A 19,870-nucleotide genomic window follows, 5' to 3' on the forward strand; every position below is an offset into this window, starting at 1 on the left:
GCAACTGGGAATGTGCCCCGAGCTCAAGCTCATCATCCTCCCCGCCCCTGCGGTGAGCTGCCGGGGTCTCTAGCAGGCGCAGGGGCTGGGCCTCTCTCTGGGGACACGGGAGACGTTTTGTGCCTCCGCTGGGCCGTTTCGGGGGAGGGACGGCGTCAGTGGGAAACAGGCAGCACACGCTGTGTGTGTCACGTGACGTGGGCCCGGCGGTGCTCAGAGACCCCTCCTGTGCCGCGTGCCCATGTGGACGCGCACACGGATGCGTGGGGAAAGGGCCCGGAAACTCGCACACGAAGCCTGACGGTGGTTTCTTCTGAATGCGCAGCCGCTGGAGCCAGGGGAGGCGGCCGGGCATGCTTCTGCCGCCTCTGCTGCGCGTCTGCGCGCCTCCGGCCCTGAGCGTCGCCGCAGCTGCCAGGCTGTGCGCTGGGGCAGATCTGGCAGTGAGACCGGTTCGGGTCCCTGCCAGGATGAGGGGACAGCGTGCCCTGGTTACCGCCCTCGGTTCCGGGAAGCGGTCCTCTCCGGTTGTATTCAGGATTTAGGGGGTGATTTCTTGCTGTGCTGCCATCTGGTGGCCAAGCACGGCACAGTCGCTGAGGACAGTCAGCCTGCCCCGTGCTGAACGCGCCTGTCAGGATACAGTTGACATAAAACGCCGTGTGAGTTGGAGGTGTGCAGAGTGGTCACCACCGTGGCACTAACCGACCCTTCTGTCAGACGCGGGGTCACTTCTGTTCTGTGCTGGGACCGTTAAGATGTGTAACGCAGTGCCATCGACGGCGGTCATTGGTGCTCCCAAACTTACTCTCTCACAACTGGGGGCTCTCCCTTCACCAGCACCTCCCCGCCACCCCACGTCCCTGTCACGGAAACCGCCTGTGCACCACTTCCCAGAGTCCGGCTCTTAGACCTGCCCGTGAGTGAGGTCACGCAGCACCGGTCCTTCTCTGACTTAGTTTCTCGAGGTCTGTCCCTGTCTCCTTCCTTGTGGCTGACGTCCGAGTGCGTGCACACACCTCGTCTCTACCTGCTCACCCGTGTTTGCTGACGGGTGCGCGGGGCCCCTGCCGTGGCTCTCGTGAGCAGCGGACGTGGGGTGCAGGCTTCTCCCCCGGGTCCCCTTTCTGTTTCTTGTGGGTGAAGACCAGCAAAGGGCGTGCTGGGTCATGGGGCAGCCTCCACACTGTCTGCCCTCACGGCTGCGCCAGTTTGCACGCGCAGAACTTCAACGGACAGCGAGCTCTAGCCCTGTGTTTCCATAGGCAGTCACCACCACCTCCGGGGCCGGCTGTCCTCACTGACGCCCCTTCTCCCGCCCTCTCCTGCAGAGCAACTACCTGGTGTTCATGGCGGAGCTGTTCTGGTGGTTCGAGGTGGTGAAGCCGTCCTTCGTGCAGCCTCGCGTCGTCCGCCCGCACGGAGGTAGTGCCCTTCGAGCCGCTGTTCCTTCCCAGCCCCCACCCTCGATCAGTCCTGACCGTTCAGTTGCTTAAAGCCGCTGAGTTCTCTGCGAGAGACCGGGGTGGGGGGTGGGGGGTTGGGAGAGCAGAGAAAGTGGAGAGACCGGCCGAGACTCTGCGGCCTGCGTCACACCTGTTGGTTCACTGCCCTCTGTCTGCATCTCCCACCGCATCCCGAGCTCTTGTCCCCCAGTGGATTCCGAGGTTTTAGCGCCGTGACCCAGAATCCACTCAGACTGTGGCTCGGCTCCAACCTGTTGTTTGAATCTGCCACTAAACCGTGAAGAGGAGATGGATGGGAACCGTGATGGGTTTTGTGGTGATCACTGTAGCGTTACGGTTGCCCGATTGCCGTAGTGACAGCTAATGAGAAACGAAGGGTTACTGTGAGGATCCCTAGAGATAAAGAACAGCCGTCTCCCCGTGCGGGTTCTAAGGCAGCACGGCCCTCCCGTCGGCCCCAGTGCACGACGGAGGCCTGTTTTCATGGGGGGGAGACGCCCCCGGGTTGCGAGGCGGGTCCTCTCCACGGCGGCGCCCACGCAGCTCTGCAGGTTGGGCTCCGGGTGTGGTCTTCTCGGTCCTCCACCCCGGCCCTGTCTTCTCCCCAACAGTCACGGAGAGACGAGAGAGAGACCAGGAAGGGGAGGCAGATTGAGCATGGAGCCCACATGCCACCGAGTGCTGGCGCCGCAGCTGCCACCGGCCCCCAGGCCAGGGAGCAGAGTCAGGTTTCCCCTGCGCCGCCGCCTGCGGCTTCATTTGCGAGGCCCACTGCCCGGGACGTGCGGCAGCTGGTGCGCTAGGTCTCCGAGGCAAGAAGGGAGTTGACCTTCCCCAGGGGAGTTTACCGGGGTGTGAACCGCACCGGGAGTTTGCGTCCTCGCCCACGAGCTTCTCTCCCCAACCGGTTCCCGAACACCCGCAGTCCCACACGGAAGCAGACAGGACCCACTCGACTGAAGCTCTGCGCCAGCTGCGCAGAGTCAGACGCTCGGAGCTGCTTGTGTTCTAAACACCTTCGTGTGGCCTGCGGCCCCAGTTAGCCTGAACTGCAGTTTCTTAAGCCAGAGGGACACTTGGAGAAGAATTTAAAGAAAATTCTACCCTGTGAAAATTACTTAAGAATAATTTTCAATGTGCCCTGATTCACTCTGTTAGAAGGGAAACTGAGGTTAAGTCTGCTCGTGTCTCAAAGTCTGGAAACGACGTTGGAAGTGTGCCAGGGCTGTAACTCGGGGCTTTCAAATCTTGCAGCCGACCCTGCGCACGACCTGCCTGCAGCGGCCCCAGGGAGCCCCTCGGACAGCTGCCCCCACTCTGCCCATGGCGCCAGGTAGGCCGTCCCGTCTGCTTGCCCAGGGAACCGAAACGCGGCCGCTGGGATGAGTCACCGGGGGGCGGGAGGTGTGTGCTAAGGCCCGAAGGCGGCCCAGGCCCGGCCCTTCTTTACACAACTCACTCTTCATCGAGGACGGTTTGGACGGCAGGTGACCCTCGGGGCTTCGGCAGAACTTTTTACTTTTTTATTTAGGTGTAGTTGGTGCACAGTCTTGTATTAGTGACATTAGTGTCAGGTGTACACATGGTGATTTGACATTTCTGTGCCTCACAACGTGACCATCCACCAAGTCTAGCAGTCATCTGTCACTGCAGGGACACATCACAGCATCACGGACCGAGCGCTCCTGCCCCTTGTACCCACTCCCAACCCCTCCCTTCCACAAGTGTCCCTTTGGTGTCGTGTTTTCGTTCTGTTCCCCGATGGCATATGCCAGTGAGTCCACGCCGGGTTTGTCTTCCTCTGCCTGCGTGACTTCCCCGACTGGTTGGTGGTGTCATGGAGACGCCATGGGGTGAGGCGGCCACTGACGTCACTGCCACCTGGCCCGATTTATTCTCAGCAGGCCGGGGTAGGATGCCTGAGTTCTTGGCCCGACGCCACTGCGAGCCAAAGCAGACTTAAGACCTGGGGCGGGGGGGGGGGGGTAGGAGCAGAATCTGGCCAGATGTTGGACTGGAGACGTAAGTCTGTCTCATCCCCTTTGTGAGCAGACTGAGTGACCAGCAGGGACGTAGCCGGTCCCCAGACCATCCTGCCCTGACCAGCGAGACCCGCATGCAGGGGCTGCCTGGGCGCCAGGCCCAGGATGCCCAGAGGGTGCAGACTGGCGGCGACTCACATTCAACCGCCTCACTTCCAAGCGGCTGCGTCTGCTCTGCAGGACACGGGCTGTGCACGGGGCCTTCCGGGCCTTCCGACTGCTTGTGGGCTCAAACGACGCACCGTGTCCCTGAGTGGCTTTGGTTCTGAAGTTTGGGGTGGAGTCGGGGTGGCAGTGCCGTGTGCAGTGTCGGCCGCCCTCCGTAAGGGCCGGGCGAGCGGAATACACCGGCCGAGATGTGCCCATTGCTTTTCGTTGCAGCGGGGAAGGGGCGGCGCCCCCACACTCCCGGCACCTGCTGTCTAGACAGTCCCGCCCCCACGCTCGGGCGGCAGCCTCAGGTAACGTGTGGGGGGGGGCGGTGGCTGGGGCGGTGGGGGCGAGTGGAGGCAAGCGCAGAACCCAGTCTCGTCCTCTGGGAAATACAGTGAACGCACCAGGAGGGTGACCGGTGCGTCTTCGCTTGCTTCTCTTAGCGAAATGACCTCTCTTTCCCTGCGTGTACCTACACACTTTTAGTGCCATTAATGAGTGAATGTGTGAAATCTGTTCAGTTGCTGTAAGTTAAACTCTTTACACAATTTCAGTAATTTTTTTTTATATTTGTAGGAGGAATTAGGAGATCTTCATCTATGTCTTATGTTGATGGCTTCATAGGGACGTGGCCCAAAGAGAAAAGGTAAGGAGAACTACACCCGTATATTCACATCATCCAGTAATGCTGATTCAGGCCCTCGTGTTGTTAGCCGGGTTGTAATGATGTGACTTAGTACCTGACCTTGAAAGGGGCACCGTGGGCAGGTGAGAGGGCCCGGGGGCTCCCGGCAGAAGGTGGCCTGGCAGTGCCGGCCGGACCCAGCGGGCTGTGCGACGGAGTGATCGGTCGTCCACGTCCACGCCTGCGAGCTCAGCCCACCACAGACTGAAGGTGTTCTGAGAGCGAGCATCACCTGTCACTGGTGTGTCCCGTGGAGTCACGCCTGTGCTTGCACCTGTGCCAAGAGCAGACAGTGTCCTGCCGACACGGCGTCGCGTTGTGGCGGCTGCCCCACGTGTCTGGGGAGGGGCTGGGGTCCCGGCCAGGTGTGCGCGCTGCAGGAGTGCAACGGCGTCTGTGCAGGCGCTGGGGCGTCCGGGGACTGCGGGGCCTCCACAGACGCCAAGGGCGGCTCGAGTTCTACGTAGTTGCTGTTGGGGACACGCGGCCGTTTCTCGTTGGGAAGTATTTATGCTTTTTTGTCTGAATCTTTTTAGATCGTCAGTGCACGGAGTTTCATTTGATATTTCTTTTGATAAAGAAAACACTGTACAGAGACTCACTCCAAACCAAGGGATCACTCGCTCTCTTAGTAACGAAGGGCTTTCTCTCAACAACAACCGTGTTCCTAAAAACATCCGGAGGAACCCGACCTTCAGGCCGGTGAGTGGAGAAGAGGAGGCAGAGAGCATTGAGGAGGAGCTGGGCGTGGACTCGCACAGGGACCTCCAGGTCCACGTGCCCCTTGCTGTGGACACACTGAGCCCCGACGAGAAGGCCTACTGCAGGCTCCCGAACGGAGCCTTGCGGAGCAGAGCCCTCCTGGACGAGCTGGGCCACCAGACCGAGACCCCGAGCATCGAGGAGGCGCTGCAGATCATCCACGACACTGAGCAGACCCCGCACGGGCTGCCGCTGGAGCCGCGGGCCGGCGGCTTCTTCCTCCACGGCCAGGAGCTGAGCGTCCTCAGCGCGAACCTGCGGCTGCCCCAGACCGGCCCCGACCCCATCACCGACACCGGCGGCGCCTTGAGTCCTGTCACTGACGACACGGAGGTGGACACCGGCATCCACGTTCCCTCCGAGGACATCCCCGAGACCGTGGACGAGGAGTCGTCGCTGCGGGACTACACGGTCAGCCTGGACTCGGACATGGACGACACCTCGAAGCTCCTCCAGGACTACGACCTGCATGCCGGCGGCCCCCGCGAGGCCTCCAGCCCCTGTCCCAGCACCGTGAGCACCAGGTCTCAGCCCGGTAGCAGCGCGTCCTCCAGCTCCGGGGTCAAGATGACCAGCTTCGCGGAGCAGAAGTTCCGGAAGTTGAATCACACCGACGGGAAGAGCAGCGGGAGCAGCTCGCAGAAGACGACCCCCGAGGGCTCGGAACTGAACATCCCCCACGTGGTCGCCTGGGCCCAGACCCCGGAGGAGGCCGGTCCCCCACAGCCGCGGGACAGCACGCAGCTGCTGGCCTCCGAGATGCTGCAGCTGCGCATGAGGCTGGAGGAGAAGCGGCGGGCCATCGAGGCCCAGAAGAAGAAGGTGGAGGCGGCTTTCACCAGGCAGAGGCAGAAGATGGGCAGGACGGCCTTCCTCACCGTGGTGAAGAAGCGGGGGGACGGGGCGGCCCCGCTGCGAGAGGAAGCGGCCGGGGCGGAGGACGAGAAGGTGTACAGCGACCACGCCAGGGAGAAGGAGCCGCCGAGGGCCGGCGGGCAGCGGAGCCGGTCGCTGGCGGACATCAAGGAGAGTGCCGAGGGCCCCCCTGCCCCGTGGCCCAAGTCACCCACGACGCCGGTGGAGCCGGAGAAGCAGTGGGGCCCGGCGAGCCCCGCGGAGGAGGCAGCGGGCGAGGGGGAGGTGCTGGAGTACACACGCTCCATTGAGAAGCTGAACGCGTCCCTGCACTTCCTGCAGCAGGAGATGCAGCGCCTGTCGCTGCAGCAGGAGGTGCTGATGCAGATGCGGGAGCAGCGGTCCTGGGTCATCGCGCCGCCCCAGCCCTCCCCGCTCAGGCCGGGCCGGGAGCCCAGGCCCCCGGGCGGCGCGGCCTTCTCAGAGCCCCCGCGCCCTGCCCACCCGTCCCCCCAGCCTTCCCACAGGAAGGGCCCTCCGCCCTCCGCCAAGAACCAGAGGACTCCCCGGCCCAACGAGCTGAAGATCGCGCCCCTGACCCGCACGCTGGCCCCCCCGCGCTCCGTGGACAGCCTCCCTCGGCTGAGGAGGTTCTCCCCGAGCCAGGTGCCCATTCAGACCCGCTCGTTCGTGTGTTTCGGGGACGACGGGGAGCCGCAGCCGAGGGGGCCCGGGCCCAAGGAGGAGGCCAGGAAGGAGGCCTCGGACCCGGGGGAGGCCCCGGAGCGGCACGCCCCGCCCTCGGGAGAGAAGGAGGTGAGACCCCTGGAGTCGACCGTTTCCGAGGTCCTGTCGCAGCCCGTCACGGAGACCGTGTGTCTGACCCCAAACGAGGGCCCGCCAAGCCGACCTGCAGAGCCCCCTCCCCGGCCCGCCTTCCCCCCTGCCGCGCCCAAGAACGCCAGTCTCATCGAAGTCTCCCTCTCGGACCTGAAGCCCCCCGTGAGGGCGGATGTGTCCGCCGAGAAAGGGGACGGGGAAAGCGACAGAGAGCAGGTGGACGAGGACCAGAAGGTGTGCTGCGGCTTCTTCTTTAAGGTACGCCGGCACGCGCGGGCTCAGGTGTCCACCTGACGCCACCTGCGGCGGCTCGCGGGGCCCTGGTTGCCCGCCTGCCGCAAGCCCCTGGTGTGGGGAGCGGCCCCCGCAGGCACGCGCAGGTCGGGGGGACGTGGGGGGAACGCGCTGCCCCTCCGCCTGTTTCCTCCACAAAAGCCTTTAGACGCAGCTGCCCAGGGCTCCTCCGCAGACGATTCAGGTGCCAGGTGGTCAGGAGCTCACGCCTTGTGCATAAGGACGTTCGGGCCTTTCCAAAACTGTGAACGTCTTCCCTCTCGTGTTTCTTCGCTCTTTAAAAGCTGACCACACGGGCGCCTGCGGGTGGCCGGCTGACAGGCTCGTGTGCCTCCTTCGCAGACACTGTGGTCGCTGCTGGAAGAGCCTGTGGGGGTCTGGCCCCCGCCCGGGCTCCGTGTGCTGCAGGCCGTCACCCTCAAACAGCACCGTGGCCACCTGCACAAGCCCCAAGTGGTGTCACTGCTTCATGGCGGGGTGTTGGTGTTTTTCATAGATATTCACAAGACAAGAAAAGCCTGGCATTTTTAAACTTTTATTCCAGTTTTCATTCACTTTCTTCGTTTTAATGTTTTTCTGTGTTTTCCAAATTACCTGTAGTATGGGTCCCGTAGGGAGGAGCATGGGTTTCGTTAATCATCAAAACAGGTGTTTATTACTTGTTTTTGTTTTCAAAAACAAAAACAGAGGGGCGGAAGCAGGTCCCCTGTGGCTGGTGTGCAGTGTGGGCGGGAGAGGCCACAGCGGGTTTAGATCTGCGCAGAGGCGCACGGCGGCCCTGCCTGCGCACCACCCGCAAACGCCGGAGCGCTTGCCACGGCGGTTTCGCTGTGGGTGCTGCAAGGTGGGGCGTGAACTCGAACCCTCTGTTAGAACTGGCCTCGGGCGCGTGCCCTGTGCGCTCTCTAGGGGTCCGAGTTTGAGGGGGTCGTGTTCTGGGTGACCAGGCAGAACTGCGACTCTCCCAGAGAGTGCTGCTGCGGACTCCGGCAAGCGAGCCTGTCCTCCAGGGTTGAGGCCTCACAGAGAAGGGGGCACAGGGGGCACAGGGGGCAGAGCAGGCCAGGCCTCTGGGCCTGTTCCGTGGCTGGTGAGTCCTGTGCAGGCCACGTGCACGTCCTCAGGGCCCTCCCTCCTGTCGGGCAGAAGGTGGTTGCCGCCCTCCCGTGTGGTCCTTGCCCTGCCCTGGCCCCCCACCGGCCCTGGGCCTCAGCCGAGCCCGTCCGGCCTCCAGAGGCTGCCCCGGATTGTGGTGCAGGAGACGCGCCCCAGCTGTGGGTCCCCCTGATCCGAAGACTCAGAGCTGCCCGTGGAATCAAGTTCGAGACCCTGAGCATCGCACTCGGGGTCTTTCCCAGACCCACCAGCCTGTGCGGCCGCCCCTCGTCCCTATGACCTCCCTCTGGGACCGTTCCTCAGGACCGGCCCGAGCTTCCCTGTCTGCCGAAGTCTGGCTCGGTTCCAGAGCCACCACCCCCGCCGCGTCTGTTCCCGTCCACCCAGGCGCACTGCTCGGAGTGCCTGCGGCCGTGGCGTGCACGCCTGCAGCCCCACACGCACCGGCCCGTCACCGCGCATGCCGTGTGCGCAGGGTGTGTCGGCGACGTCCGCGTGTGCTCTCCCGCTGTGCCCCAGCAGAGCTCCTCTCTCTGCCTCTGCCCCGGGCCCCCGAGGGTGTTTCTCAGGTGTCTGTAGTTGGGCCCGGCCCTTCACGGAGCCTGTGCGACAGGCCCAGGTGGCCTGTGGGGCCAGGCGTCACAGGGTCCTTAAGACGGTGGGCCCTCCGGCCGCCTGCAGCTCCCTGAGCCCGGCAGCGTGTTGAGGCCGCCTAGAGCGGGCTGCCCCACGGACGCAGGCAGAGATGCGGGCTCTGCACAGGCGGAGCCTGGCAGAGCAGGAGGCTGCTGCCCACCCCCCCAGGCCTCCAGGTGGCGGGGTTAGGCCGCCTTCTCTGCCGCGGGAAGGAAGCCTTCCGCGTGGTCCAGAGCCTCCGCTTAGAAACCCGCAGTGATGGTTTCATTTGGGGGATGTCGCTTTGGGGAAGTATTTTTTGGTGCTTCGACTCAAATTTCCTTTATTGAGCATATATTTTGCATACCGTTTAAATACAATTTTTTTAAAGATTTTATTTATTTATCTTTAGAGGGGAAGGGAAGGAGAGAGGGAGAGGAACATCAATGTATGGTTGCCTTTCATGCATCCCCTGCTGGGAACTGGCCTGCAGGGAACCTGCCTGCAACCCTGGCATGTGTCCTGACTGGGAATCGAACCGCGATTGTCTGGTTCGCAGGCCCGCGCTCAATCCACTGAGCTACACCGGCCAGGGCTTCATTTAAATACAATTTTAAAAACTGGGGGGGAACTCCCCACTTATTTATTAGGGTCCAAAAAAACCCTCTGTCCTTTTTTTACCTCTTTGTGGCTGACTGTCCTTTGCTGACTCCCCGGGTCTGGAAAGTGGTGACGCAGTTTGTGTCCCTCGTCACTTGACAGGACGCAGCACTCTAAGGCCTTTCTTCCTCCGCAGTCTCCGGAGCACCTCGCTACGGGGCGTGGTTGGAATGAGGTTGAACAGATGTTTCAGATTCTCGGTCACGAGAGCGGAAAATGAGAGCGTTTGTGCCTAAAGCCCCTCTTCCCCGTGGACTCTGTCCTCAGGACGACCAGAAGGCGGAGGACGACATGGCGCTGAAGCGGGCGGCCCTGCTGGAGAAGCGGCTCCGCAGGGAGCAGGAGACGCAGCTGCGCAAGCAGCAGCTGGAGGCGGAGCTGGAGCACAGGAAGGAGGAGACCAGGTGAGCGCGTGGGCGTGTGAGCGCGTGGGCGTGTGAGCGCGTGGCCGCGCTGCTCTCCCCCGACTGGTCACAGATCTCCAGACATTTGCGGTGCCCAGGCCGCTGAATTCAGGCAGATTTTTGGTTAATTTTGTCTTCCCAAAACTACTTTTGTTTTCCCATATTACTTGGTTGTATGTTTTTATCTACGTTTGAGGCCATTTCAAAGTCAGGTTCTCCAGAAACCACAAGAATTTAACTTCACTGGATTTTATACATGTGCACACACACACACACACACACACACTTTGTGTTGGTGGTGCCTCATGTAGATTGTAATGACCTCAACTATCTGAAGTAGGTTTTCAGTGAACCGTGTCCCCCATGGTACTGAAACATGACAGCCTCACCCTCTCCGGGCACACGCCCTCTGTGGGGACCGCGCCCTCCGCGGGCGCAGACCGGGCCCTGACCCAGCGGTCTTTCAGGCGGAAGACGGAGGAGGAGCGCCAGAGGAAGGAGGACGAGCGGGCGCGCAGGGAGTTCATCCGGCAGGAGTACCTGCGGCGAAAGCAGCTGAAGCTCATGGAGGACATGGACACGGTGCTCAAGCCCCGGGCCCCGGCCGCCAGGCAGAAGAAGCCGCGCCCCAAGTCCATCCACAGAGACCACGTGGAGTCCCCCAGGACGCCCACCCAGGGGCCTCCAGGTAACGCAGCTCAGGCATGGAAACGCCGGCCTGGTTGTCAGCCCCGGGGGAGGCTGGCCTGGGAGCAGGCACGTCCGGGTCTGGAGACTGGAGGGAACAAGGGCGGCTCCGAGGCCGTGGGGCACTGCGTGTGCTAGAGGGCGTGTGTGCACGGAGCTGTTGGGCGCGCACCGCTGTGAGAGGCCCTCCCTTCCCTGGGTCCGGGGCTGGCACAGGCCAGGCCGCCTCTGGCCGAGACGTGCTCAGAAGCCCCAGTTTATAGCCTTCGGAGTCAATAGGGTGTATTTTTTCTAAAATTCAACGCACAGTCACTCTGTAAGGCGGTGTTTACCTTGTTGAAAGTGAAAGCCATTGAACATGTCAGAGAATTCCCAGATTATTCTAAAACCAAGGAAGGAAACAACTGCCTTTTCCGGCCAACGAGACTTGTTGGTGCTCAGTATTGGCTAAAGTGAATCGATGGATTTTTCACGTAAAATGGTTTATTTTTTCATGTCTTTCGTGTTCACTTTTTTCACATGGTCCCTGTGTCATGGCTCACGTGCTCCTTTTACAAAGCATGTGTCAGCACCGAGCTTTGCTTTTTTCTGGAAGAGGCCCTCTTCCCGTTAATAACTTGTGGCTACAAGTGGGCAGCACATTGTGGGCCAACAGAGTCAAGACCAGCAGCAGCGCCCAGAGGCCGGGCTCCCCCCGCCCCCCAACGCAGAGTCACTCCCAGGGGCTGCCTGGCTTGTCTCTCGCTCGGGAGGTGACTGTGCTGTGTGCTTTCAGTCTCCAGCCTTTCCCTGGCGTCACTGACCACGGGCGACAGCGAGAGCGTGCACTCTGGCAAGAGGACCCCCAGGTAACCCGTCCCGCCACCGTGGGGCTGGGGGCGGTCTGCCCCCATCCTCCCTTCTAGAACCAGGGGCGTGTCTGGGCCCTCCCTTGTTCTCCCTTCTGGAATGAGTGAGTGAGCCCTGGTCACGGCCGTTGGTAAGTCGCGTCGACTGCAGTGGTTCAGGGGCATCCGCACACGTGGTGGTCCGCTCACCTTGCACTGGTTCGGAGTTTCGGCCTCACCAACGTGGGTGAGACTCTGTAAACTGCAGCCTTAGCAACGACTGTGGACACGGTGGTGGTGGGGCGCAGACGCGGGAAGGGTGCCCCCTGAGTTGATCTCCCACCAACACAGTGTGCCCGGGAGAGCGACCCCAGAGCGGCCGCCTGTGCCTGAGGGGGGCCTCTCTTGTGTCCGCCCCTGCAGAGCACAGGCTGGGAGGAGGCTCAGTGTCTCTCTGCCTTCCTTCTGACGCCCCGGGGACCTTGTCAGCCCGTGGGGCCCCGCTCTGGGTGCGGGTGGCACGGCCGTGAGCTGCCACCGTGTGCGGTCGAAGGCTCGGGGTTGACTTCGGCCCCTGCCCTGCCCCACCCCCTCGGCACCCCCAGTCCTCTTCCTCTGTGGGAGCCCTGAAGCGCCCCGCTCGCTGCCTAGGTCGGAGTCCGTGGAGGGCTTCTTGTCGCCCAGCCGCTGCGGCAGCCGGAACGGGGAGAAGGACTGGGAGAACGCCTCGACCACGTCCTCGGTGGCCTCGGGGACGGAGTACACAGGTTCGCTCCTGCGCCTTCTGGGGGAAACACTGCAGCTGAACGCGGGGGAGTGGGAGTGGGTTCCACCAGAGACAGCTGCTCTGGCTCCCTCCGGTCGGAGTCCGCAGACGGCGGTGCTGCTCACAGGTGGGCCCTCTGGGGATCCGGGGGCGGGACCTGTCCAGGGCCGGCTGAGCTGCTTCTCTGAGAGACCTGCCTCGTGCTGCTCTGGCCCTGGCCCCTCGGTGTCTTGGTTTGGGTCTGAAGACGTTCTCAGCGTTTGGAATTGGGCGGCTTCACCAGTGATGCTGCTGCTCGACTAGGAGCTCAGACGCACTGGGGGCCAGAGGGCATCGCCCTCCTGTGTCCCCCCAGGCCCTCTCCAGCCTTGGGCGGGTGAGCGTTGATGGCGTGAGCGAACGGGAGAGCGGGGTGTGGGGAAGAACCCTGCCAGCTAACGGGAGAAGAAAGGTGCCAGGGAGCGGGAAGGCAGGGGGTGGGCAGCAGCACTCTGTCCCCCTGGGACCCGCTGTGGGGCACTGGGAAGGCGTGAGGTCGGAGCTGCTGGTGCCGGTGTGCGCTGCCCCCAGCCGTCAGCACAGCTGCCGGCCCTGCCGGTCAGTGTGCATCATGGGGGCTGTGACCTGGGGCTGCAGAGTGGCCACCTTAGGCCTGCTCCGACAGCTGGCGGGAAGTGCGCCGACCACAGGACAGCTGGTCACTGGAGGTCCACCATGGCAGGGGCCACCCACAGCACGTAAATGGGGAAATGCTGCAAGTCAGGGTGAGGTTTGGACCTTGCCCCCCAAAGCCCTGGTCAGTGCACTGCTGTGGGGGGAGGCGCAGCCCCCACGTTCAGGACAGAGTGCAGTGGGGGTGCAGCGTGGGAGGCTGGTCTGTCTGCATCCTGCTCTTGGCAGGAGCGTGGCAGGAAAACGCGAAGGTGCTTCTGGGGCTTTGGGTGGACGGGCAGGCGATGATGGAGCCCACTGCACACCCAGCGCTGTGGGGGAGGGGAGACACGAAGCTTCCCCTTGGCTGCGTCACAGCTGTTGGGGCCCGCAGGCCCGCGGCCCCGTTCTGCCGCGAGCTCCGAGGGCCGTCGGGGGCAGGGCTGCTGCCCTGGGCAGGCCGTCACTGCCCCGTGACTGTCGCCACAGGACCAAAGCTGTACAAGGAGCCCAGCGCCAAGTCCAACAAGCACATCATACAGAACGCGCTGGCGCACTGCTGCCTGGCCGGCAAGGTGAACGAGGGCCAGAAGAGGAAGATCCTGGAGGTGAGGGCGCCACCTGCGTGCCAGGCCAGCTCTGAGCGTGCGGGCCTCCCCCTCCGTCAGCTCCGAGGCGAGGGCTCCCATTACAGAGACACCCGCCCCCCACCCCGACTCCCCCTCCGCCTGCGAGTGTGAGGCCGGCCTTGCTGCTGGTAGGGAGCCGAGAACTTTCTCGCTCTGGTCGATTTGTTCACGTCTCGTGAATGCGGGTGGCGTGCGGGGCCCTTTTCAGAGCAAAGCTCCCAGGGAAGGCAGGACAGCGGGGCCTCTGGGAGTGGAGGGCAGGCAGAGCCCCTGGGGCCAGGGCTTTGCAGCCACACCCCATCTGCGGGCTTCCCGCGGGTCAGGGTGGGAAGAGCTGAGCCGCAGCCAGAGGCGCCTGCCTGCCCTTCCGGTGGAAGTGTGCTCCGCCCTGGCGGCCTGCGTGCCGTTCTGGCTAACGAGGACCCGAGTTTCACATGTCACCAGGTGCGACCCAGACAGTAACACGGTTACTCAGCAGAATGTTTACGGGTTTCTCTGGGTTTCTTTCTCGTTTGTTTATTGCTGACTCTGAAGGAAATGGAGAAGTCGGACGCCAACAACTTCCTGATCCTGTTCAGGGACTCGGGCTGCCAGTTCCGGTCCCTGTACACTTACTGTCCCGAGACGGAGGACATCTCCAAGCTGACGGGGATCGGCCCCAAGGCCATCAGCAAGAAGATGATCGAGGGGCTGTACAAGTACAACTCGGACAGGAAGCAGTTCAGCCACATCCCCGCCAAGACCTTGTCCGCCAGCGTCGACGCCATCACCATCCACAGTCACCTGTGGCAGACCAAGAGACCCGTGACGCCCAAGAAGCTGCTGCCCTCGAAGGCGTAGGGCTGGCCGCGGCCGCCCCCGAGCTGCGGGGCACACGCGCCCTTCCGCTCCCCACCTGGAGAGCACCCGTGTGATTGCCAACGAGACCTGTGGTCGCCAGGCCCCGCCGCAGGGCAGCCAGCGCGCCCTGTGGAGACGGAACAGGGGCAGTGTCCCTGGGGCGCCTGCCAGGCGCTGGGGGCGAGGCCCTCACTGTCACACACTGGTCGGACTAACGGTGGGAATATGGCTGAGGTTACAAATTAGGGGTTTATCTGTTGCTTTTTTTTAACTTTTCATGTATGTGCTGTCTCCCGAGGGTTTGTCTTGTCCTTCCTGTCCATGGGCTCATCCTACCGCACTTTAGGGTTTTGTTTTGCGTGGAGATGGTGTGAGGGGGGCGCGCGCCCGCCCGGGGTGTCCGGAGGAGCCCCGAGTGTCCATGGTGTCGGAACCCCGCTCGGCGTTCTCCGCCGTGGACGTATTTATTACTCATGCAAGTATTAACTCTTCTCGGTGAACTGAGGGGGTGTCGTGAAGAGCTGCTAGCAGATTGGCTTTAAACCACGTGAGCTTAACCAGGCGTGGCAGGAAGGCGCGGCTGACTCGGTCAGTGCTGTTCTGCACCACTCGCCGCCGGGAGTGGCTCCGAGCGCGCACGGGGCTGCCTCGCTCAGCGGGAGCTGCTTGGAGCAGTGGGGCGAGGGCCTGGGAGGGACACCGTCCTGAAGGCAGAGGTGTCCTGCCAGTCTCGCCGTCTTTCCCCCGTGTTTGTAACTGATACGGAATTATAGTTAGAGTTTTTAAACATGTGCGAAGGGCTACACTTTAATTTTAAAGCAGCGTCCCATCCCTTCACTCACATCGAGTTCTCGTCCCGTCCCCTGCAAGAGCGGCGCAGTCCAGCACCCTCGCAGCCCCTTCGCGGGCGTGCGTGGAGGGCCGGCGGGCGCACCTCCGTTCTCAGGAAAAGACTCGAGCGATCGCGTGACTGTCCTGTGTCAGTGTTGTGACCCCGTGTGACTTAGGGGCGTCAGTATTGCGTCACATGCGAGGTGCCCTGCCGGTTCCCTTTGGTGGGAAGCAGAGGCCGGAGTGCGGGCCTCCCCCACTCAGGGTAGGGAAGCAGCCAGTGCCTGCTGGGACGCGCCCCGGCTCCACACCGAGTGGAGCCCGGGCATTCCGTCCTGCGTCACAGGGCTGGCTGGCCTCCGGCACCCGAGCTCCGACGGCCTCAGACGCTGTTGCTGCTTTACTGTAACTTATGTTCTTATATTTATGTATATTTGTTAAAACTGTAAAAACAGTCACAGATTCTTTTCCAATATCTGTGCAAGATACATGTGTAGCTCAAAACTCTTTGTGACCTGCTGTTTGCATGTGAGAGACCAGGCTGTGTAACTCCTGTCCTTTCAGTGTATACATACGGTGTATATAGTGTACGAACATTAAAACCGGGAATCGCACGCTGCGCCTCTCCTTTCCATCCCGCCAGGAGGCGGTAGTTTGATGGCGTTCGCAGGGAAGACCGGAAACAGCGAGTCCCCCTGAAAGGTGGTGTGCAGCGTCAGAAGGCCGTCAGCACCTCACACGCCGAGGTCCCTCCCCTGCACCGCGTCTCCCGCACCCGCGCAGTCTTCTCCGTGCTCCTCGGCAGCCGGCCTCACCGAGGGACAGCGAGCCAGGGGAGCGAGCGGGGAGGCGGCGCAGGGCTGCCCCCAAGTCTGGAGCCCGGCGGTGACCGGCCCGCCCCAGGCAGGGGCTGCTGCAGCCGGACTGGCCAGTGTGCTTCTGTGGGCCTGCAGGGTCGTTATGGGGCAGCTATTTAAAAAAAACCTCCGTTTTAGAAATCACACAAATGACACTGTGCCTGGTGTAGCTCAGTGGATTCAGCGTGGCCTGCAAACCAAAGGACCAAGGTAGGATTCCCAGTCAGGGCACATTCCTGGGTTGCAAGCCAGTTCCCTGCAGGCCAGTTCCCAGCAGGGGACACACGAGAGGCAGCCACACACTGATGTTTCTCTCCCTCTCTCCTTCCCTCCCCCTCTAGAGATAAGTAAATTTAAAAGAAAAGCCACACGGACGAGAAGGATGCTGTCCCGGGGAGCCAGGCGGTTCTCAAAGAGCCTCACTGACACTCGGTGCTGCGTCCTCGGGGTCAGAGGTCAGGGACCATTGGTGGGTGACAGTCGCCGACACGCGGCACAGCCGCCCCTCGACACGGCATTTCAGTCCATCTCGGTGACTGTCAAGGGTTTTCCTTCGGCCGTTTGAAGCCAAACGCAGCCTCTCCCCTGGTTTCGCAGACACTGCTGGGCGGCGTGGCCTGGGGTGCCTGGGCACCATGGGGTCGCCCCAGACGACCTGCTGCCGAGTAAGGCACGTTGTTGTTGTTTTTGTTGTTGTTGTGACCCTGTTCGGGCCAAGGCGACCTGATCGCAGGGCGCTCCTGGGTCGTGACCCTGTGTCAAGGTCACGACCTGCCTGCAGGAGGGGCACCTCACCAACAGCAGGCTTGTCTGTGACGCCCTGCGTTGAGCTCAGTCCTCATGGTGGGGGGCAAGCGCCCACCCACGGTCCGCAGCCTTGCCCGCTGGCTCCGCCCGCAGCGAGACTGAGCCTGAACAAACACGACGGAACCGAGTGGCCGGCAGACTCTCGGGCCTGCGTGCCAGCCGCACGAGGTCCGTTCTCCACTGGGGTTCTCAGGGGTTACTGGGACTTTTCCAGTCATCCCCACTGAGACCAGACCGATTAAAAAACAAAGAACGACGAAACAAAAAAAAAACAATCTTCCCACATCACCATGCCCAAACACACCTGCCTTCGTCCCTCCGCCCGCCGCGATGGGCGGTGAGTGCTTTCATTTTCCATCCCACACACGTTTCCCCATGAGACTCCGCCGTACGAGAGGGGAGTCCACAACCTGACGCCCACACCCGCTGCCGGCGGGTCCCCTGCTGTGGCCCACAGGGTTCAGCCGGGCAGAGGAGGGGCCGTGACCTGCCTGGACAGAGTGTGTGAGGTGCGGGAAGGCCGGCCAGACTGAGGGCAGGGGTATGAGGGAGGTGGCTTGGAGTGTTGCTGTGTCTCCGCAGCACGGACGCCCCCCCCCCGGCATCCGTGCTTTTGGGGTGCCGTCTTACCTGCAGTCAAATCAAAGCCCGGAGCCCCCCAGCTCCACGTCCCCGTGAGGGGGACATGCTGGGCAGTAGCCTTACCAGCTTCCTCACCACAGGGACTCAATACAAACTTGTCCAGCAAAGGGATCCTGGCCCAAAATTCAAAGTCGGACCCTATGGGACAGGCCACCCAGGACCTGGCTCCATCACTCAGGGACAGCAGAGTGACAGCACTGCCTGGGGTGGCCCCACCAGGGCAGGGGGGCCTTGCCCAGTCCCCCTGCTGTGAAAGACATCGCCAGGCAGCTGGGCGCGTCCGGTGGAGCAGCTTCGTGGCCGGGGGGGGGGGGTGACTGTGGAGAGGAGGGCCCGCCCTCCCCAGACGGGTTCCTGGCCTTTTGGTGCTGAGGGACTTCCCTGTCGCCCGGCCCAGCAGCCTGGGCCGGTTTTACCTGTGAGACCCTCAGACGTGGGGAGAGACGGGGGCCCTGCTTTCCTTGAAGGCCCGTCTTCCCCGCACTGTGCCCCCAAGGGCCACAGAGGAGTCACCAGGAGGAGCCCCAGCGCACCTGCAGGCCACAGGCTCTCATGCTGAGTCACCCCGGGGGCGGGAGCCCTGCGTGCGGCGGAGACACAGGCCGTGCCAGCCGCCCCAGGTGGTCATAGTGCGCGGCGGTCCCAGGTGGGACTGGACGTTTCTGAAATAACTGAGCACTGGACACAGCCCTCAAGGCCTCAGGCACCAGGGGCAGGGGGCCATTTCCCCTGTGTGCCCACGAGCCTTCACACACACACACATACACACACACACACACACACACACACACACAGCTCAGTGCTCCCCCAGCGCATGGGGGTGCACAGGCAGGGGCAGCTCCACCAGGTCTTCTCTTTCTCCGTTACAGCTGGGACTCGATGTGACTTCACAGTGGTTTTGAGTAAAATCTCTGCTGTCAGTTTCACAGTTTTGGGAAAGTTCAACAGAAATCTAAAAAAAAAAAAAGATCGCACTCTGAGTGGATGGGAGAAAAAGACAAACTGATTTTTAACAAGAACAGATTGAATGTTTCTAGATCATCAAAGGGAAAGTAAGTTTTTTAAACCCGCACCCGAGGACGAGCTCTCAAACAAGGCGGGGGAGGGAGGCGGGACAGAAGCACCCACGGCTGCCTCTCGCACGTCCAGACCGGTGCTCGAACCCGCGACCTTCCCGATCCTGGGGCTACGCTCCCCCCACCAGCCCGCCAGCCGGGGTGAGAAAGGTTAAGCTCTGACGTGGCTAAGGACAACAAATGGGACGATGGGAACATGTAAAACTCAGAACAATGAGAAATCGCTAAGAACAAAGCCTGGGAAAAGACCTGGATCCAGCGTTGCCACGGCAATGCCCTGATGCACACGGTCACGCCAGAGACCTGCGTGCAGGACATGATGGCACCAGCCCCACGGGGGAGTCGAACGGGCAAACACTTCCCATCTTCTTTGCACTGGAAGAATGCAAATTGGAAAAAAAAAAAAAAGGCGCCTCCTCGCCGCATTTCCTGTAGAAGTGGAAAAAACAGGCTTTACCGACGGACGTTGGCAGCGATCGTACCTCGCCCAGTCCCCTTGGACGACGCCACACGGTCACTCAGCCCTGAGCTCTTCGCAGTCTTTGACCCGCACGAGGGATCCCCACCATGAAAACCGCACCCACGTAGGCAAACGGGTCCTGAGTGCAGTCATTGCGCATTCCTGCAACAGCAGAAATACTGGACAGAACCTAAATGTCCAAAATTGAGGAATTAGAAAATTAAGCCAACCCCCAACATGTGAGGTGGCTCGGCATTCACCTGCTAATCGATCACAAACGGGACTGGACCCGGTGATGCACAAAAACTTGCGGGGAGTGTCTGAAACAGAATGTGAAAGCACAGAAAATCCCAAGAGCAGCGGGGTGATCAAAGAAACTGTCCCCTTCTGAAAATGCCCTCGCCGGTCGGCAGCCAGTTCCCCAGGTCACCAGGACCTGACTGGCCTTCTCGTTCATGACGGAAAAGGCGAGCGTGATTCTTAGCCCTTCCCCCAAGGCTCAGGTTGCTTGCACAGAAACACAGAAATTGGGGGGCACATGGCAGGGGCCCACGAAGGGGCAGAAATGGAACCTGCTGCTGAGAGTTTGCTAGTGCAAGGCGGGCGTCCACGGCTCAGGGACCGCCTGTGCCCCAGGCCCATGCCAGTCACCAGGACGGACAGAGTGAGCGGGCCCCTGCCCACTGTGCCCAGTGGACCCCTGTCAGCAGGTGGCCAGGACCACCTCCTCCTGTGGGCAGCAGACTGGTGCAGCGGGCCTGGGTCACAGAACCAGGTGGGCGGCTAGGTTCCTGGCTCGGGCCTTTGCTGCTCCTGCCTGTGCAGACTCGGTCAGAAAGGCCCACGGGGCTCAGGCCCTGCAGGGAGAAGCCTCCGTGTGCCCTGGGCCACAGACTTCCCCTGGT

General features: G+C 62.1%; 1 protein-coding gene across 2 annotated transcripts in view; it reads left to right on the forward strand.

The window, feature by feature from the left end:
* CAMSAP2 (calmodulin regulated spectrin associated protein family member 2) overlaps window positions 1-15,737 on the forward strand; it is a 36,679-nt gene extending 20,942 nt beyond the window's left edge. For both annotated transcript variants that reach the window (XM_053659598.1, XM_037160913.2), the window contains 11 exons: window positions 1,332-1,425; window positions 2,721-2,799; window positions 3,890-3,969; window positions 4,238-4,307; window positions 4,883-7,061; window positions 9,756-9,892; window positions 10,360-10,580; window positions 11,355-11,427; window positions 12,058-12,173; window positions 13,313-13,431; window positions 13,987-15,737. In XM_053659598.1, coding sequence (XP_053515573.1) covers window positions 1,332-1,425; window positions 2,721-2,799; window positions 3,890-3,969; window positions 4,238-4,307; window positions 4,883-7,061; window positions 9,756-9,892; window positions 10,360-10,580; window positions 11,355-11,427; window positions 12,058-12,173; window positions 13,313-13,431; window positions 13,987-14,292 — 3,474 coding nt within the window. In that variant the 3' untranslated portion in view covers window positions 14,293-15,737. The remainder of the gene's footprint in view (window positions 1-1,331; window positions 1,426-2,720; window positions 2,800-3,889; window positions 3,970-4,237; window positions 4,308-4,882; window positions 7,062-9,755; window positions 9,893-10,359; window positions 10,581-11,354; window positions 11,428-12,057; window positions 12,174-13,312; window positions 13,432-13,986) is intronic.
* Window positions 15,738-19,870: the final 4,133 nt, after the last annotated feature.

This window comes from Artibeus jamaicensis, unplaced genomic scaffold (genome assembly GCF_021234435.1).
Source record: "Artibeus jamaicensis isolate MK-2021 breed Jamaican fruit bat unplaced genomic scaffold, CSHL_Jam_final scaffold_754, whole genome shotgun sequence".
NCBI classification, from domain to species: Eukaryota; Metazoa; Chordata; class Mammalia; order Chiroptera; family Phyllostomidae; genus Artibeus; species Artibeus jamaicensis.